At 34.5% G+C, this 16,222-nt stretch overlaps 1 protein-coding gene across 2 annotated transcripts in view; it reads left to right on the forward strand.

The window, feature by feature from the left end:
- Positions 1-16,222, forward strand: part of LOC131946980 (dynein axonemal heavy chain 7) — a 46,024-nt gene that overhangs the window by 27,033 nt on the left and 2,769 nt on the right. For both annotated transcript variants that reach the window (XM_059308042.1, XM_059308043.1), the window contains exons 48-75: positions 83-196; positions 1,844-1,962; positions 2,270-2,450; positions 2,817-2,939; positions 3,226-3,332; positions 3,441-3,630; positions 3,989-4,129; positions 4,346-4,549; positions 4,725-4,867; positions 5,336-5,447; positions 5,751-5,890; positions 6,119-6,233; positions 6,449-6,612; positions 7,449-7,602; positions 7,787-7,978; positions 8,157-8,290; positions 8,495-8,627; positions 8,844-9,122; positions 9,484-9,729; positions 9,871-9,963; positions 10,588-10,764; positions 10,875-11,036; positions 11,233-11,433; positions 11,925-12,086; positions 12,195-12,380; positions 12,568-12,705; positions 14,753-14,883; positions 15,960-16,059. In XM_059308042.1, the coding sequence (XP_059164025.1) occupies positions 83-196; positions 1,844-1,962; positions 2,270-2,450; positions 2,817-2,939; positions 3,226-3,332; positions 3,441-3,630; positions 3,989-4,129; positions 4,346-4,549; positions 4,725-4,867; positions 5,336-5,447; positions 5,751-5,890; positions 6,119-6,233; positions 6,449-6,612; positions 7,449-7,602; positions 7,787-7,978; positions 8,157-8,290; positions 8,495-8,627; positions 8,844-9,122; positions 9,484-9,729; positions 9,871-9,963; positions 10,588-10,764; positions 10,875-11,036; positions 11,233-11,433; positions 11,925-12,086; positions 12,195-12,380; positions 12,568-12,705; positions 14,753-14,883; positions 15,960-16,059 (4,341 nt within the window). The remainder of the gene's footprint in view (positions 1-82; positions 197-1,843; positions 1,963-2,269; positions 2,451-2,816; positions 2,940-3,225; positions 3,333-3,440; positions 3,631-3,988; positions 4,130-4,345; positions 4,550-4,724; positions 4,868-5,335; positions 5,448-5,750; positions 5,891-6,118; positions 6,234-6,448; positions 6,613-7,448; positions 7,603-7,786; positions 7,979-8,156; positions 8,291-8,494; positions 8,628-8,843; positions 9,123-9,483; positions 9,730-9,870; positions 9,964-10,587; positions 10,765-10,874; positions 11,037-11,232; positions 11,434-11,924; positions 12,087-12,194; positions 12,381-12,567; positions 12,706-14,752; positions 14,884-15,959; positions 16,060-16,222) is intronic.

Genomic DNA, 16,222 nt, shown 5'->3' on the forward strand with positions numbered 1-16,222 from the left:
TTGGCAGGTATATGTTAACAGTTTTGTGTGGAAATAAGCTGACCAAATTTTTAAAAAAAATTTTTAAAAATTATTTCCCTAGGTTGAAATTTCAAAGAGCTACACAACCACAGAATGGCGAGAAGATTTGAAGAGAATTCTGAGGAAATCCACAGAGACAGAGAACCATGCAGTTTTCCTGTTCTCTGATACACAGGTCAGATATTCATTAAACTTAGTGCCACTAATCAATAAGCTCATTAACCACAATTGTCAGATATTATTCAAAGATGATATTCCAAAACTTTTAATTGCTATTTTTCCGCCATAAAAATAATAATCGTGAAACATAGATTTTCTGCAGTAGTATAATCATATTGAAAATTTTGTTTTACTATGGGTACCATTTGAAATTTTAAATAGAACCACAAAGGTTAGCTCTCAGTTTGATGTAGGAGTTAAAACATACAGAGACTTGAATGCTGGTCACTTTGGTCTTCTGATTCCAATTATTGAAATAATTTTCTTCAGTTTCTAGAAATGGTCATTGTATCACTGAAATTATCCAATTTTTCAAAAACAAAGGAAATTTTATATTCTCTTCTTGGTTTTATGTAATTCATTGTGTGATATTATTAATAATAATGAAACTTATGTAATTCTGTGTTTAATATTATTAATAATGAAACTTTCCATAGTTTATATCAACTTAATATCAATATGTTATATGTAAACAAATTATTTATAAAGATGCGGCATCTATTATTTACTGAGGAATTTGAAGTTCTGTCCCCTTCTGAAATTGAGGTATTGTCTAAATGTCGATCACAGGCAAAAAGTTTTTTTTCACCATATGAAGTCAATTGTTCACAGTAAACCGTTTATTATGGATGTAAAAAACTTTGATTTTAAAAGTTTTTATAAAAAATTTCATAAAAAGCTTCACATTTGACTCACCTGAAAACACAAAAATTACTTTTCATTGATATTCACTTCCATTTGATTTTTTCCAACTCATGATTGGGTCAGATAATTTTCTTATTTTTACGTGTCACATACTTGTGTTTCTCTATTGGACACTCAATTGTTTTTTCAAAAATATTCATTTTACAATTTGACAGCAAATGCTTTCTTTTTTTGCCATAGTATTTTGAGTCAAATGCAATATTTTTCTTCTTGTTTTAATAAACAATTTCATTTTACTTTCAATTATCAATATTTTTCAGGTCTATATTTTTTCTTTTCACTAAATGTTATATTTTAAGAATTTTAATTGTTATTTAAAATAATTACTTTTCACATTAATATAAGCATGGTCACTAAGAGTTTTTTTTAATAGATATTGTAGGATAATATAAAAATAACTGTGTTTACCTACAAGAAATGATTTATTTTAAAGTTTACATTTGAAAAAAAAAACTCTTCTGTTATTAAAGTTGAAGTAATACAATAAGTAATACAATTTGAAACTTAGACATGACACCTAGCCCTCACCCTTGTGATGACTTCAGCTCTAAACATAAATACTCTCTCAAATAGGCTCAATGATATTTTCTGTCACATGTTTAATAAACACTTAAGTACCTAAATATTATATCTGAGAGCATTTTAAAAAGAATTTAATGTTAAATATGAATTGAAAAGTTTATGGAAACCTGCTTGTGTGGAGGTATTGGATTTCTTCTTTATGTAGTTTTTAACATGTCATAGGTTTTTCAAAGATTCATTCTATGTGAAGTATGTGCAAACTTTATTTCCCTTTTAAGGCCTTTAGTAACCTATTTGGATTTCTTGTAGCTGTGAAAGTTTGATTATTTTTAGTTTAGAGAGAAATTTGTGACATAAATTTTAACCAAACTCCCAGATCAAACAAGAGTCCTTCCTTGAAGACATCAACAACCTGCTCAATGCAGGAGAGGTGCCCAACCTGTACCCAACAGACGAGAAGGCTGAGATTTGTGAGAAGATGAGAACTATTGACAGGTTAGTGCAGATATCAAAACAAACTGTTACATACACTGTGTGTAAATAAGTTAATAAATTATTTTAAAAAATTAACTGGTTATTACATTTTTTTAGAAACACGATTGAAAATTAATTTTGAAATCAAATTTAAAAATTTTTTTTATATATATATATATATATATATATATATATATATATATATATATATATATATATATATATATATATATATATTTGTTAGTTAGAATCACTAATATATAAAAAAAACATTGATTAAGTTAAACAAACTATATATTGTTCCACATTCACAACTTTTAATCAACAGACAACGTGACAAAACCAAGCAGACGGATGGCTCAATTGTGGCTCTGTTCAACCTTTTTGTGTCCCGTGTGAGGGACCAGCTGCACATTGTTCTAGCAATGAGCCCCATTGGTGATGCCTTCCGTAACCGCCTTCGGAAATTTCCATCCCTGGTCAATTGCTGCACAATAGATTGGTTCCAGGTTTGTACTCAACAGACTTCCCAAATGTTACATTTAATTTACTCAACAGACAGACTTCCCAAATGTTACATTTAATTTACTCAACAGACAGACTTCCCAAATGTTACATTTAATTTACTCAACAGACAGACTTCCCAAATGGTAGATCTAATTTACTCAACAGATAGACTTCCCAATGTTAGGTCTAATTTCTGTGCAAGTTTTGGTAATAATAAAATTAAAATAGGTGTACAAAAAGATTTCCACATGACTGCTTTAATCATTGTTTGATTAATCTCATTCTGATTGTAAAAAGTAATTGTTAAAGCTTAATTAACCTTATACCTGGCCCCTGAACCTAATTAACCTTTAACCTGGACTGTCCAGAGCTGGCCAGAGGATGCTCTACAAGCTGTTGCCTCACGTTTCCTGGAGGACATTGAGATGGGAGAGGAAGAGAGGGCAGGCTGCATCAAAATGTGTAAACATTTCCACACCTCCACTAGAGATGTAAGATTTTGACCAGTTTTTTTTTTAAATTTTGAAATTAAATCTTAATTAAATACTTTTCCCCCCACCTCCACTTGTTTTTTTTAAATTTTAAAATAAAATCTTAATTAAATACTTTCCCCACATCTCCACTAGAGAAGTAAGAATTAGGCCAGATTTTTATAAAATTATTTTCACACTTTAACTAGAGTAACAAGGTTTTCAGCATAACAGATTTTAAAATAACATTATTTAAAAAATATTTTTCTCAAAAAAAATAAAATAAAATTATGACCTTTTTTTCCAGGTATCAGAAAAATTCCTTCTAGAACTTGAGCGTCACAACTACGTGACTCCTACCTCATATCTGGAGCTTATTAGTACATTCAAATCTTTACTGGACAAAAAAAGAGAGTAAGTTCAATAAATAATTCTAAATAGTACATTATTTTGTTTGCTAAAGCATGTCAATAAATGTAAACCTATATAGCTTACGATTGCTGGAATAATTTTTGTGTGCAGGGAAGTGATGAAACAGAAGAGGCGTTACGAGGTTGGTCTGGAGAAGCTGGACTCTGCTGCCTCCCAAGTCTCAGTCATGCAGAAGGAGCTGACTGACCTTCAACCTCAGCTTGTCATCGCCTCCAAGGAAGTGTCAGAAATCATGGTGGTCATTGAGAAGGAATCTATTGAAGTTGCTAAAGTTGAGAAGGTCAGTTTTGGTGGTGAACCTTTGACAGGGAAAAATAACTTATTTTACATAGCATGATTGTTAATTTAAATATACTCATTGGTTCATTTGAGTTTTATATAAGTTTGGTTAGTATTTGTTTGTTTGTTGTGTTGAAGAATAAAAATATAATAGGTTTTCATTTTTATTTATAATATTAAAGGATAACAATTTATGAACTTGTATGAAGTTCTACAAAACAGAAATCATTAATAGTTTCAAAATGTGTCTGCTTGCAAAGAGTGATAATTCTAGGAAAATAAGAAATAAATAATGTAATGACAACTATGAATAATTTTTGTCAATAAATAGTGTAATGTAAAAATTTTGTGTTGTGCAGGTTGTGAAAGCTGATGAGGCGGTGGCCAATGAACAAGCTAGAGCAGCTCAAGCCATTAAAGATGAATGTGACTCTGATTTAGCTGAAGCTTTGCCAGCCCTCAACGCCGCCCTCGCTGCACTGGACACTCTCACACAGCAGGTCAGTTTACCTCTTTATCAGACAGCAGGTCAGTTTACTCCTCTAAGACCACAGGTCAGCTTACCTATCTCTTGAACAACAGGACAGTTTGCCTTTAAGTTTTCTGTATTGTACTTGACCAATCAGCAAGCTTTATCCTCTCCGTCCCTGTTATTAAACAATTAAAGATAACCATTGATGTGTTTTATTTTAATTTTCCTCCTACTTTCCCCTCAGGACATAACAATTGTCAAGTCGATGAAATCCCCTCCCTACGGCGTGCGTCTTGTCATGGAGAGCATCTGTGTGCTGAGGGGTGTCAAGCCAGATCGTATCCCTGACCCGTCAGGCTCCGGGAAAAAAATTGAAGATTACTGGGGACCTTCTAAAAAACTGTTGGGTGACATGAAATTTTTGGAAAACCTCCACACTTTTGACAAGGTCTGTTCAGAGTTTATTTTTTATTGCTCTAAAATTCTGTAACAGCTATATTTTAAGTTTAGGTATCTTAATTTGATACAAATGTCATTAAAATATTTAGTTTTTAAGTTTAAAATTTTGTAACATATCTTGTTCTGAAGGAAATTAAAAAAAAAGTATTGGTCATTTTTCTTAGGACAATATCCCTGTGGCCTACATGAAGACCATTCGGGCCAAGTACATCCCCAACCCCGACTTTGACCCAGATAAAATTAAAGTTGCGTCCACTGCCTGTGAAGGCCTATGTAAATGGGTCAGGGCTATGGACACATATGATAAGTAAGTGTGGGGTGGGGGGTGTGTGGGTGGGGGGCATGTGTGGGGTGAAATGGGTCAGGGCTATGGACACCTATGATAAGTAAGTGTGGGTGTGTGTGGGGTGTGTGTGGGGTGTGGGGGTGTGTGTGGGGTGGGATGAAATGGGTCAGGGCTATGGACACCTATGACAAGTAAGTGTAGGTGTGTGTGGGTTTGTGTGTGGGGGGGGTGGAGTGTTTTGGTTTTATGTTAACTTGTTCTTATTGTTTACAAGTTCATAACCTGACAATTATTTAGTTACATATTTAAATCTCAAAGGTCACTAAATTACTCTTTTATATTTGCAATATGAATATTTTGAGTGTTTTTTATTTTTCTTCATCTTTACCTTTTTCAACTCCTAGTGCAGCATAGTGCATTTACAACACCCTGCCATGCTATTTTTTACCATATTTTCCTACTCCTTCCAATACTATTTTTTAATGACAGAGTTGCCAAAGTCGTGGCACCAAAGAAAGAGTCCCTGAAGAAAGCAGAGGGTGAACTAGCTGTTGCCATGGCATCCCTAGAGAAGAAGAGAGCATCACTCAGGGAAGTTCAGGTACTGGCCCAACCTGTTTTGTTTTAAAGACAAGGAGGTAACTAAAGTAATTTCAAGGTTCTAGACTAAAATTTTGTTTTAAACACAAGGGGGTAGCAAAACTAATTTCAAGGTTCTAGACTAAAGTTTTGTTTTAAAGACAAGGGGGTAGCAAAACTAATTTCAAGGTTCTAGACTAAAATTTTGTTTTAAAGACAAGGGGGTAACTCAAGTAATTCCAAGGTTCTAGACTAAAATTTTGTTTTGAAGACAAGAAGGTTACAAAAGTAATTCCAAGGTTCTAGACTAAAACTTCCTCTGCAGGAAAAACTGAACAAGCTGCAGCAAAAACTGGAGTCCAACAAGGCCAGGAAAGCTGAGCTGGAGAATGAGGTTGACCTCTGCACTAAAAAACTGGCCAGGGCTGAGCAGCTGATTGGTGGATTGGGTGGCGAGAGAGACAGGTCAGTTCCAACATGGAGGATTGAGGTGGACATTTTTCTTTGAGAGATTGATTAGGTTCAGGTTGTGAACATTTTTCTTTGAGAGATTGATTAGGTTCAGGTTGTGAACATTGCATAATCACAATTGTTGGTGGGAATGGGAGGCAGAACAAATGTTGAAACTAATGAAAAGAAATGACTTAGTTATAGTATGTGCTCTTAATGAGTGAAATAATTTGTTTACAACAGGTGGAGCCAAGCTGCAAAGGATCTTGGGAAGAAATACATTAACCTGACAGGGGATGTTTTAGTGTCTGCTGGGATTGTAGCGTACCTGGGGGCTTTTACCACGGCTTTCAGACAGGTAGTGTGGCTTAGACTGTGTTGACTTCATTAGTGAGAGTTTAACATTCATTTGTAAAACATTTGTTTTCTGAGTTTAACATTCATTTGGTAAAAAATTTGTTTTCTGAGTTTAACATTCATTTGTAAAACATTTGTTTTTAGAGCTTAACATTCATTTGTAAAACATTTGTTTTTAGAGCTAAACATTGATTTAATGTAACATTTGCCTTTCAGGAAACATCCCATGAGTGGTTGAAAACAGTCCAGGAGAATCACCTCCCTTGTTCCTCAGACTTTAGTTTAATCAACACGCTGGGGGAGCCAGTCAAGATTAGAGAGTGGAACATCGCAGGTCTGCCTACAGACAACTTCTCGCTGGAGAATGGCATCATCATCAGGTAAACTGGTAGACACCACATACTGACCACATACTGACCACACATACTGACCACACATACTGCCCACAGACAACTTCTCGCTGGAGAATGGCATCATCATCAGGTAAACTGGCAGACAAAACATACTGACCACATACTGAACACACATACTGACCACACATACTGACCGTACATACTGACCACACATACTGACCACACATACTGACCACACTGACCACACATACTGACCACACATACTGACCACACTGACCACACATACTGACCACACATACTGACCACACATACTGACCACACATACTGACCACACTGACCACACATACTGACCACACATACTGACCACACATACTGACCACACATACTGACCACACATACTGACCACACATACTGACCACACATACTGACCACACATACTGACCACACACACTGACCACACAGACTGACCACACAGACTGACCACACATACATCTGGGACTAGTCCATGCCACACTTTGTTTAGGCAAGCATTCACATAATTCTTTGGCTGACTAACCCATACCACACTGTCTAAGTTTAAGGTCATGCTTTATATCAGAATTTCAGTTTACAAAAATACATTTTATTTTATTAACATAATAACATAGTTCAATATGAAAGTTTACCTAACCAATTACTGAATGCTGATCAAACCACTGATTGATTTATCAAACGACAGATTGAACTCATCGAGTAGTTAAATGATGTATTGATCCACTGAATACATTTGCTAATGATAGATTAAAGTAATATTTCTTAGATCTAATAACTAATTGTATCAGTAAATAATGGAACTAACGACTGGTTAAATATTTTGCCCCTAGCAATGCTCGTCGCTGGCCGCTGATGATTGACCCCCAGGGTCAGGCCAACAAGTGGGTCAAGAACATGGAGAAGGCCAACAACCTCCACGTCATCAAACTCAGCGACGCAGACTTTGTCAGGACGCTGGAGAACTGCATACAGTTTGGAACCCCAGTAAGTTTTTTACACCTGTTTTATGTTCGTTTTTAGTTGATTTGTGTCCTGTTGATCATTGGTACCCCTTTTGCATTCGTCTTGTTGATACTCTGTTGATTACACATGTGTTGAATTAATTTAGATAACACAAATATCAGTGTGTCTCATGTCCTATGACCTAAACCTTGTATGTGTGTCGCAGGTCCTGCTAGAGAACATCAACGAGGAGCTGGACCCTATCCTGGAGTCTCTGCTGCTCAAGCAGACGTTCAAACAAGGAGGGAGCTTGTGCATCAAGCTGGGAGACTCCACCATTGAGTACTCGAGTGACTTCAAGTTCTACATCACAACCAAACTCAGGAACCCACACTACCTGCCTGAGACCGCTGTCAAGGTAAACAAACCAATATGGCTTCCATGGCATTGTGTATCTACATTTTTCAATGCTTTTTCTTGTTTTTCTAATGAAGAGCTTTTTAAAAAAAACATAAAGTGCTTATTTGTTTAACTAAAAAAAAAGGTATTATTGTAATTTAATTGGGAACTTAACTGCTGTTGTCTGCAATCTTCAGGTCACCCTGCTGAACTTTATGATCACGCCAGAAGGTCTGGAAGATCAGTTACTTGGTATTGTTGTTGCAAAAGAGCGACCGGAATTAGAAGAGGAAAAAAATCAACTTATACTTCAAAGTGCAGCTAACAAAAAGTAATGTAAAATTATTGTATTTTGTATTTTTAAAGTAATATCAATGATAACTAGTACAAATATTTTTTTTTACTCTAGAAGGATACATGTCAACATATTGGTATAAATTTTCATGTTAAATTTTTTTCATTAATGCTTTCTTTTTGTTGCAAATAACCCCACCTAGGATTTAAAAATCTAAACACTTTTTGTTTTTTCTTCCAGGCAACTGAAAGAGATTGAGGACAAGATTTTGGAAGTTCTGTCTTCATCAGAAGGCAACATTTTGGAAGACGAGACAGCCATTAAAGTTTTGTCTTCATCTAAAAAACTAGCCAATGAAATCTCAGAGAAACAAGTACAGCCATAAGTTTTAGTTTTTATTATTGGAGAAACTTTAGACCTTTACAAAAATGTTATAAAAATAATTTTTTAAATTTCTTCTAAATGTTAATCAGTACATAAAAAATTATTACGAAAAAATAATCTTAAATAAATTGAGAATATATATTATACAAAACTATAATGCAAGCATACATTAACTTATTGTATAAATGTAAACTTAAATCCTCAGGCCATTGCAGAAGTGACAGAGAAGAAGATTGACACCGCTCGCATGGGCTACAAACCAATCGCCATCCACAGCACCATCCTGTTTTTCTCCATCGCTGACCTGGCCAACATAGAGCCCATGTACCAGTACTCCCTCACCTGGTTCATCAACCTGTTTATTTTGTCCATTGAGAACGCTGAGAAGTCAGAGAACCTTGACCAGCGCCTGCACAACCTACACGACCACTTTACCTACTCTCTGTACTGCAATGTGTGTCGCTCTCTCTTTGAGAAGGACAAGGTTGGTTGGACCAGAAAAAATTGGACCAGAATAAATGGTTTCAAAATTTAGAAACCAACTCCTATGTATTGTTTTGTTAACAATCTTTAACTTGTATATTATGAATTAAGTCCACAAAAGTCAGTCATAATTTATTTTTCCTTGATGGGTAGTCAAATTAAAAAGTCATTGCATCAAATAAAATTAAATACTGCATTTGAAATTTTAAAAATATATTTTTTACAAAATAAACATCCACAAGAGTTTCAATTTGTGCACAGCTAACCTGTCATAAAATCAATATAAATGTATCATGAATATAAGTGTGCTGCAAGTTTGTCACTATCAATTGATCAAGTTTTCCCCTTGTGTTGTTCCTTAGCTTCTCTTCTCCTTCTTGCTGTGTGTCAACATACAAAAACACAACAAGGAGGTCAACGAGGATGAGTGGCGCTTCCTGCTGACCGGAGGCATCGGCCTGGACAACCCTCACTCCAACCCAACCACCTGGTTGCCCTCCAAGTCTTGGGATGAGCTGTGTAGGTTGGATGACATGGAGAACTTTAAGGACATCCGCAAGAAACTCATGACACAAAAGGAACAATGGAAAGTTCTCTATGACAGCTTGGTACGTTGTACATGTTAGCACGAGAAATATTTTATTTTTGTTTAGCTTAAACTGTTATAGTTTGTAGGTGGAATATTTGTTGACTTACAAAATGTTTACACAGAATAGATTTCTGATTTTCCCAAATTCTTCCAACTGCAGGAACCTCACCATGAGACCCTGCCTGGTGACTGGAACCAAAAGCTGGGATCTTTCCAGAGACTTCTTGTGCTGCGCTGTTTTAGACCTGATAAGGTAAGGGGTTGTGGCACTTGTTGCTAGAGGCTTTCTGTGGCACTTGTTGCTAGACTTTCTGTGGCACTTGTTGCTAGAGTTTCTGGCACTTGTTGCTAGAGTTTCTGTTCCACTTGTTGCTAGAGTTTCTGGCACTTGTTGCTAGACTTTCTGGCACTTTTTGCTGGACTTTCTGGCACTTGTTGCTAGACTTTCTGGCACTTGTTGCTAGCGACTTTCTCATAAGTCACATTTTTACTGTAAATATGCTATATAAATTAAAATAATCCAATACATATATTGTTATTAAATGCTATTGTTATTTTAAATCATACTAATAATTAATAAATTCAGGAGCACTGTAATGTAGTAATAAGATTGCAATAACTTTAATGAATAAGAAAAGTTTTCAAATTGTTTGTCTACATAAATCTTATTGTATATGAAGTTATATTTTAATTTAGCTGTTTTCCTGATAAAGACGAAATTAGTATTGTATAGAATTAAGACACTAATAAACTAAAAATCAAAGGAAGATTTGAAAATGCTTTCATTTGATAGCTATTGATGTATGCAGAAATTTGGTTTTCCAAATAAAAGATTTCTGTATTTACTGATGGGTTTCCTGTTGTATTTACCGTGCAGGTTATACCAGCAGTGCAGGAGTTTGTCACTGAGAAAATTGGTAAACATTTCATCGAGCCTCCGCCCTTTGATCTGCCGAAAGCTTTTGGTGACAGCAACTGCTGCGCTCCGCTGTTGTTTGTCCTGTCTCCTGGTGCCGACCCAATGGCTGCCCTGCTCAAGTTTGCTGACGACCAGGTCAAACTTTTAAAAACTTTAACTGGAGATATCAGAAAAATATTTATCTGGCCACAGATCTATACTAACCAATGGTTTTTCTAATTATTTTTTCATTCTGTTATTTATAGGGCTTTGGTGGTGGGAAATTTGATTCCCTGTCCCTTGGTCAAGGTCAAGGCCCAATAGCTCTGAAAATGATAGAAAAAGGTGTGAAAGAAGGGACTTGGGTCATGCTGCAGAATTGTCATCTAGCCTCGTCTTGGATGCCAACACTGGAGAAAATTTGTGAGGTAAAAATTCTTAAGTCACTGCATTCTAAAATCTTCTTAGTATTTGATGTAGTTTTAATAAGTAGACATTTACATACAATTTGTAATTACACACATTTAAATAATTTATTTGGTACAAATCATGAAAATCCATAATGTAAACATTCCATAAATGTAAAATTGTTTTAGTTTCAAACAAGTTTCGTTTTGCCTGCAGGAGTTTAACCCCGAGACAACCCACCCAGACTTCCGTCTGTGGCTCACATCCTATCCATCGGATAACTTCCCTGTGTCCATCCTCCAAAATGGTGTCAAAATGACCAACGAGCCGCCCAGTGGTCTGAGGTTTAACATCATCAAATCTTACATGAGTGACCCGATATCTGACCAGGAATTCTTTAATGGATGCAAACAACCAGTAAGTCAAACAAAAAAAAACAACTTTAAAATTATTTTTATTCGCTTAGCCAAAATTGAAATTTTAATGGCTACTTTTTTATAACATAGAAACCTAAAACAGGTGTATTAATTTCAAACCAGTGTTTGAAAGTGACTTTATTATCATATCTTCCAAGAAAGTATGTTAGATCTAGGCTGCTGGAAATAGTGCTTACCCCACTGTCCCTTCATATGCCTAGGTCAATGAGTCAGATAAACTCTACTTCATCTGCCCTTGTGTCTTGGGCATGAACAGGATTAAGAAGAAGATGTTGCTAGTGCTTCAATTATTAACTTATATTACCATACTTGAACCTACTATTATCAACACTAAATATAATCCAATCCGTAGTCCAAAAATCTTTAACTTTCATAGTAGGGGATAACCTGATTTAAACATTATTTGCTGAGAATAGTTTACCTAAATTACATTTAAACGGTCACAGCACTAGTCTTGTTGTTTTTTCACAGGCCAGATTCAAGAAGCTCCTGTATGGTCTGTGTTTCTTCCATGCCCTGGTACAAGAGAGGAGGAAGTTTGGACCCCTGGGCTGGAACATTCCCTACGAGTACAATGAGACAGACCTGCGCATCAGCGTCCAGCAGCTGCAGATGTTCCTAAACGAGTATGAAGTAAGTCTTCGCATTTTAGTTTCATTGATAAAAGTTTTATTTTATTTGTTTTGTTTTAACTTAAGTTTTTCAGTTTCACTGATAAAACTTTGACTTGACTGCCCACAGGAAGTCCAGTACGAAGCCCTCCACTACCTGACAGGTGAGTGCAACTACGGCGGCCGTGTCACGGATGACTGGGATCGCAGGACGCTGCTGACCATACTCAACCAGTTCTATTGTCCAGACATCATCAACAAGGACAACTATTTCTTTGATGACAGTGGCTTCTACTACAGTCCCAAGGAGGGAGATGTAAGTGTAATCAGGGGGGTGTAAGTAATGCAATCAATGGGGGGGGGGTGTGTAAGTCAACGTAATCAATATTAATCATGACAGCCAGTTAAACTGGTGCACCATTTTAGTATAAGAGCCAGTTAAACTAGTTAAACCATTGATTTCAGTATGAGAGCCAGTTAAACTAGTTAAACCAATATTTCAGTATGAGAGCTACCTGGAGTACACAAGGAACCTGCCCTTGAACCCATCACCTGAGATTTTTGGCATGCATGCTAATGCTGACATCACCAAGGATCAAAAGGCTACTCAGTTATTGTTTGACAACATTTTGCTGACACAGGTAGTTTACACTTTCTTTCTGTATGGAATCCACAATCCATTACACTTTGACAGTAAAAGTGATTATCACATGACATCAAGATGTTATAAAATGTGTGCACGTTTGTGTTAACAAAATAGATAATTTGAGAGTGACTTTAGTGTGTGATTTGTGTGTTTAACAAAATAGATAATTTAATTAAATATGTGTTTTGCACTTTTTAAAATGAGTTGTAAACAAACATCAAGGCATCAAAACTGTTGTAAATCTATATGCCAGAATCAAATCTAAATCATATTGCAGGTTTTTTTTCCTGGCATTTGATGTATGACACTTGAATTATTTGTTCAACCTTGATTTGTATTACAATCCTTGTGTGGTGTGGTACAGATTGGCACATCAGCTGTGTGCTGTGATACTTAGTTGTTGTATCTTTAGTGCCGTTACTTACTAAATAGACTCTTTTATCTACCGAGTACAATTTTAATGAAGTTGGTTACAGTAAAATCTGAACAATGCCTCTCTAAATTTCCCAAAATATAAACAATTAAATCTTACATCAGTAGGCCCTAGTTCAAACTAAAATGCCCAAATTCTTCTCTAATAAAATATTATTTTCTTTTGAAAAGTCTCAAGCATAATTTCTATTATGCTTATTGTTACAAATAAGATTTCTTGCCAGGTAATAAAGATGCCCATTTTTTTATGTTCATTTAATTTTGTCCCTTACAATTTAATTTGCGACACAAATAACTGACACATTAAATTTGTTAAGTACTTATTTCCATGCTCTGTTTTGATCTCTCTTTCTAGAAAAGGGTAAGATCCATTGTTTTATTTTCAATTTCTGAACTAACATTTTATCATTAGGGTTTGATTACTGCAATGATTACATAATGAGTCACCATCATGCCAGAACAATGGCCTTTAAAATCTTCTGGTCATAGCAGTTTAAAAACTATTAACCTGAAATTATTTTTTTAAATGTGTCATTGCAGTATTAGTTACTAACAAAACATATATATTTAGATCTTTAACAAAACTGTTATCTTCTGTTTGTTGCTAGGTTTATGTTTTTAGTTTAAAAAAAAAACTCAACTACATTATCTTCATGTAGAAAAATGTACTACATATTTATTGATCTATTTATTTTTATATCTTTTTATATTAAATAGTCTTCAAATCAAAAGTACATATTCTGGTATTTATTATTATTATTATTAATATATATATATATATATATATATATATATATATATATATATATATATATATATATATATATATATATATATATATATATATATATATATATATATATATATATATATATATATATATATATATATATATATATATATATATATATATATATATATATATATATATATATATATATATATATATATATATAATCCTTTCATTATGCATATACTTTAATGTAGCTATAAATATATTAAATAGGTCTGTCTAACTATATTTAGCTGTTTACTTTGCTCCATATGTTTATGCTGTTAAATGTCTATTTTTTGAATGTCTGTTTAATTCTGTTTATGAACTAATTTTAATTTGTTTTGATAATTATCATACTTTATTGGATTTGCTTTTTCTTTTCATTTTTAATGTATGAATTCTTATACCCATTTAAAAAGATTACCTGGAAATATATTTTTTTAAATTAAAAAAATGTAAGATTATAATATTGTAGTAGGATTACTGTAAGAGAGAAATACATAATTGAGCTGACTACATTATAGTTATATTACTGCTAGTCAATAAAAGTAATTATATTTACACTTTTTTCAACAACTAAATTAGGCCTATATTCATAGATATGTTGTTAAAGACTACATCTTTTATGATTTCTTTTTCTATAAACGATATGAATAGGAATTGATACAATATTTAAAAAAAAGAATTTGAACATTTAATTAAAATTGTGCATGAAATTACTGTGTGGAAATAACAAAGATTACATTGTTTTTGTACTGGGTAATTGAAGATCCACTAGAAATTAAAATGTTCGTGCTATGTTACGTCTTGACTCATACGTTCACGTTGACCTCAGGCTAAAGCATCCAGTAAGGGAGGCAGGTCCACTGACGACATCGTGGATGATGTGGCTTCAGACATTCTCAGCAAACTCCCACCCAACTTTGATACAGATGCTGCATTGCGTAAATACCCAACATCTTACAGGTAAAAACATCTTACAGGTAAAAACATCTTACAGGTAAAAACATCTTACAGGTAAAAACATCTTACAGGTAAAAACATCTTACAGGTAAAAACATCTTACAGGTAAATTCTGGTACATTTTATTATGGAACATAAGACATGTGTGAAGAGAATTTTTATTGTCAGGTTTCATTAGTGCAATGTGGCAGTGGCGTAGCGAGGTCGGGTGTGACCCGGTGCGGCACTTAATGGTGTCACCCTTCCAGAGGCGTAGAGACTCTTCCCGGGGACAAACTTTCAATTTTTTATTTGCACCCCCCTCCTCGAACTTTCGATTTGCACCCCCCCCCCTCAAATTTTTCTCTATATATTTTTACTATTTTTTGCCTTGGTGTCACCCCCTTAAATGGTGTCACCCGGTGCGGTCCGCACCCCCCACCCCTCGCTACGCCTCTGCAAAGTGGTTTGTTGACAAAGGCATAAAAAAAATATTGGTATTAGTTATTTGTTCCATTGTAAACAAAAGTTAAACTTTTTATTTCTCCAGTCAGAGCATGAACACAGTTTTGTCCCTTTGTAAACAAAAGTTAAACTTTTTATTTTCTCCAGTCAGAGCATGAACAAAGTTTAGTTCCATTGTAAACAAAAGTTGAAATTTTTATTTCCCCAGTCAGAGCATGAACACAGTTTTGTTCCATTGTAAACAAAAGTTGAACTTTTTATTTCCCCAGTCAGAGCATGAACACAGTTTTGTTCCATTGTAAACAAAAGTTGAAATTTTTATTTTCCCCAGTCAGAGCATGAACACAGTGTTGGTCCATTGTAAACAAAAGTTGAAATTTTTATTTTCCCCAATCAGAGCATGAACACACTTTTGTTCCATTGTAAACAAAAGTTGAACTTTTTATTTCCCCAGTCAGAGCATGAACACAGTGTTGGTCCATTGTAAACAAAAGTTAAACTTTTTATTTCCCCAGTCAGAGCATGAACAGAGTTTTGTTCCATTGTAAACAAAAGTTGAACTTTTTATTTCCCCAGTCAGAGCATGAACACTTTTGTTCCATTGTAAACAAAAGTTGAACTTTTTATTTCCCCAGTCAGAGCATGAACACAGTGTTGGTCCAGGAGATGGTCAGATTCAACAGACTTCTGGCTACTGTACGCACCAGTCTGGCTAACATTAAAAAGGCAATCAAGGTAATTGTCTAATTAATCAAAGTCTTCTTTTGTAAGTTCTTATTTATTCAGTATTTTGTAGCTAATAAAATAAACCAGTTCTACAGTTAAAACATATTTATTTTGTGTGTGAAAGAACCAATGAACCCTGTACGAGTCTTAAGGTCCTACAAGTTAATTTCTC

This window comes from Physella acuta, unplaced genomic scaffold, assembly GCF_028476545.2.
Source record: "Physella acuta isolate Inbredline_101_S28 unplaced genomic scaffold, ASM2847654v3 ptg000579l, whole genome shotgun sequence".
Classification (NCBI taxonomy): domain Eukaryota; kingdom Metazoa; phylum Mollusca; class Gastropoda; family Physidae; genus Physella; species Physella acuta.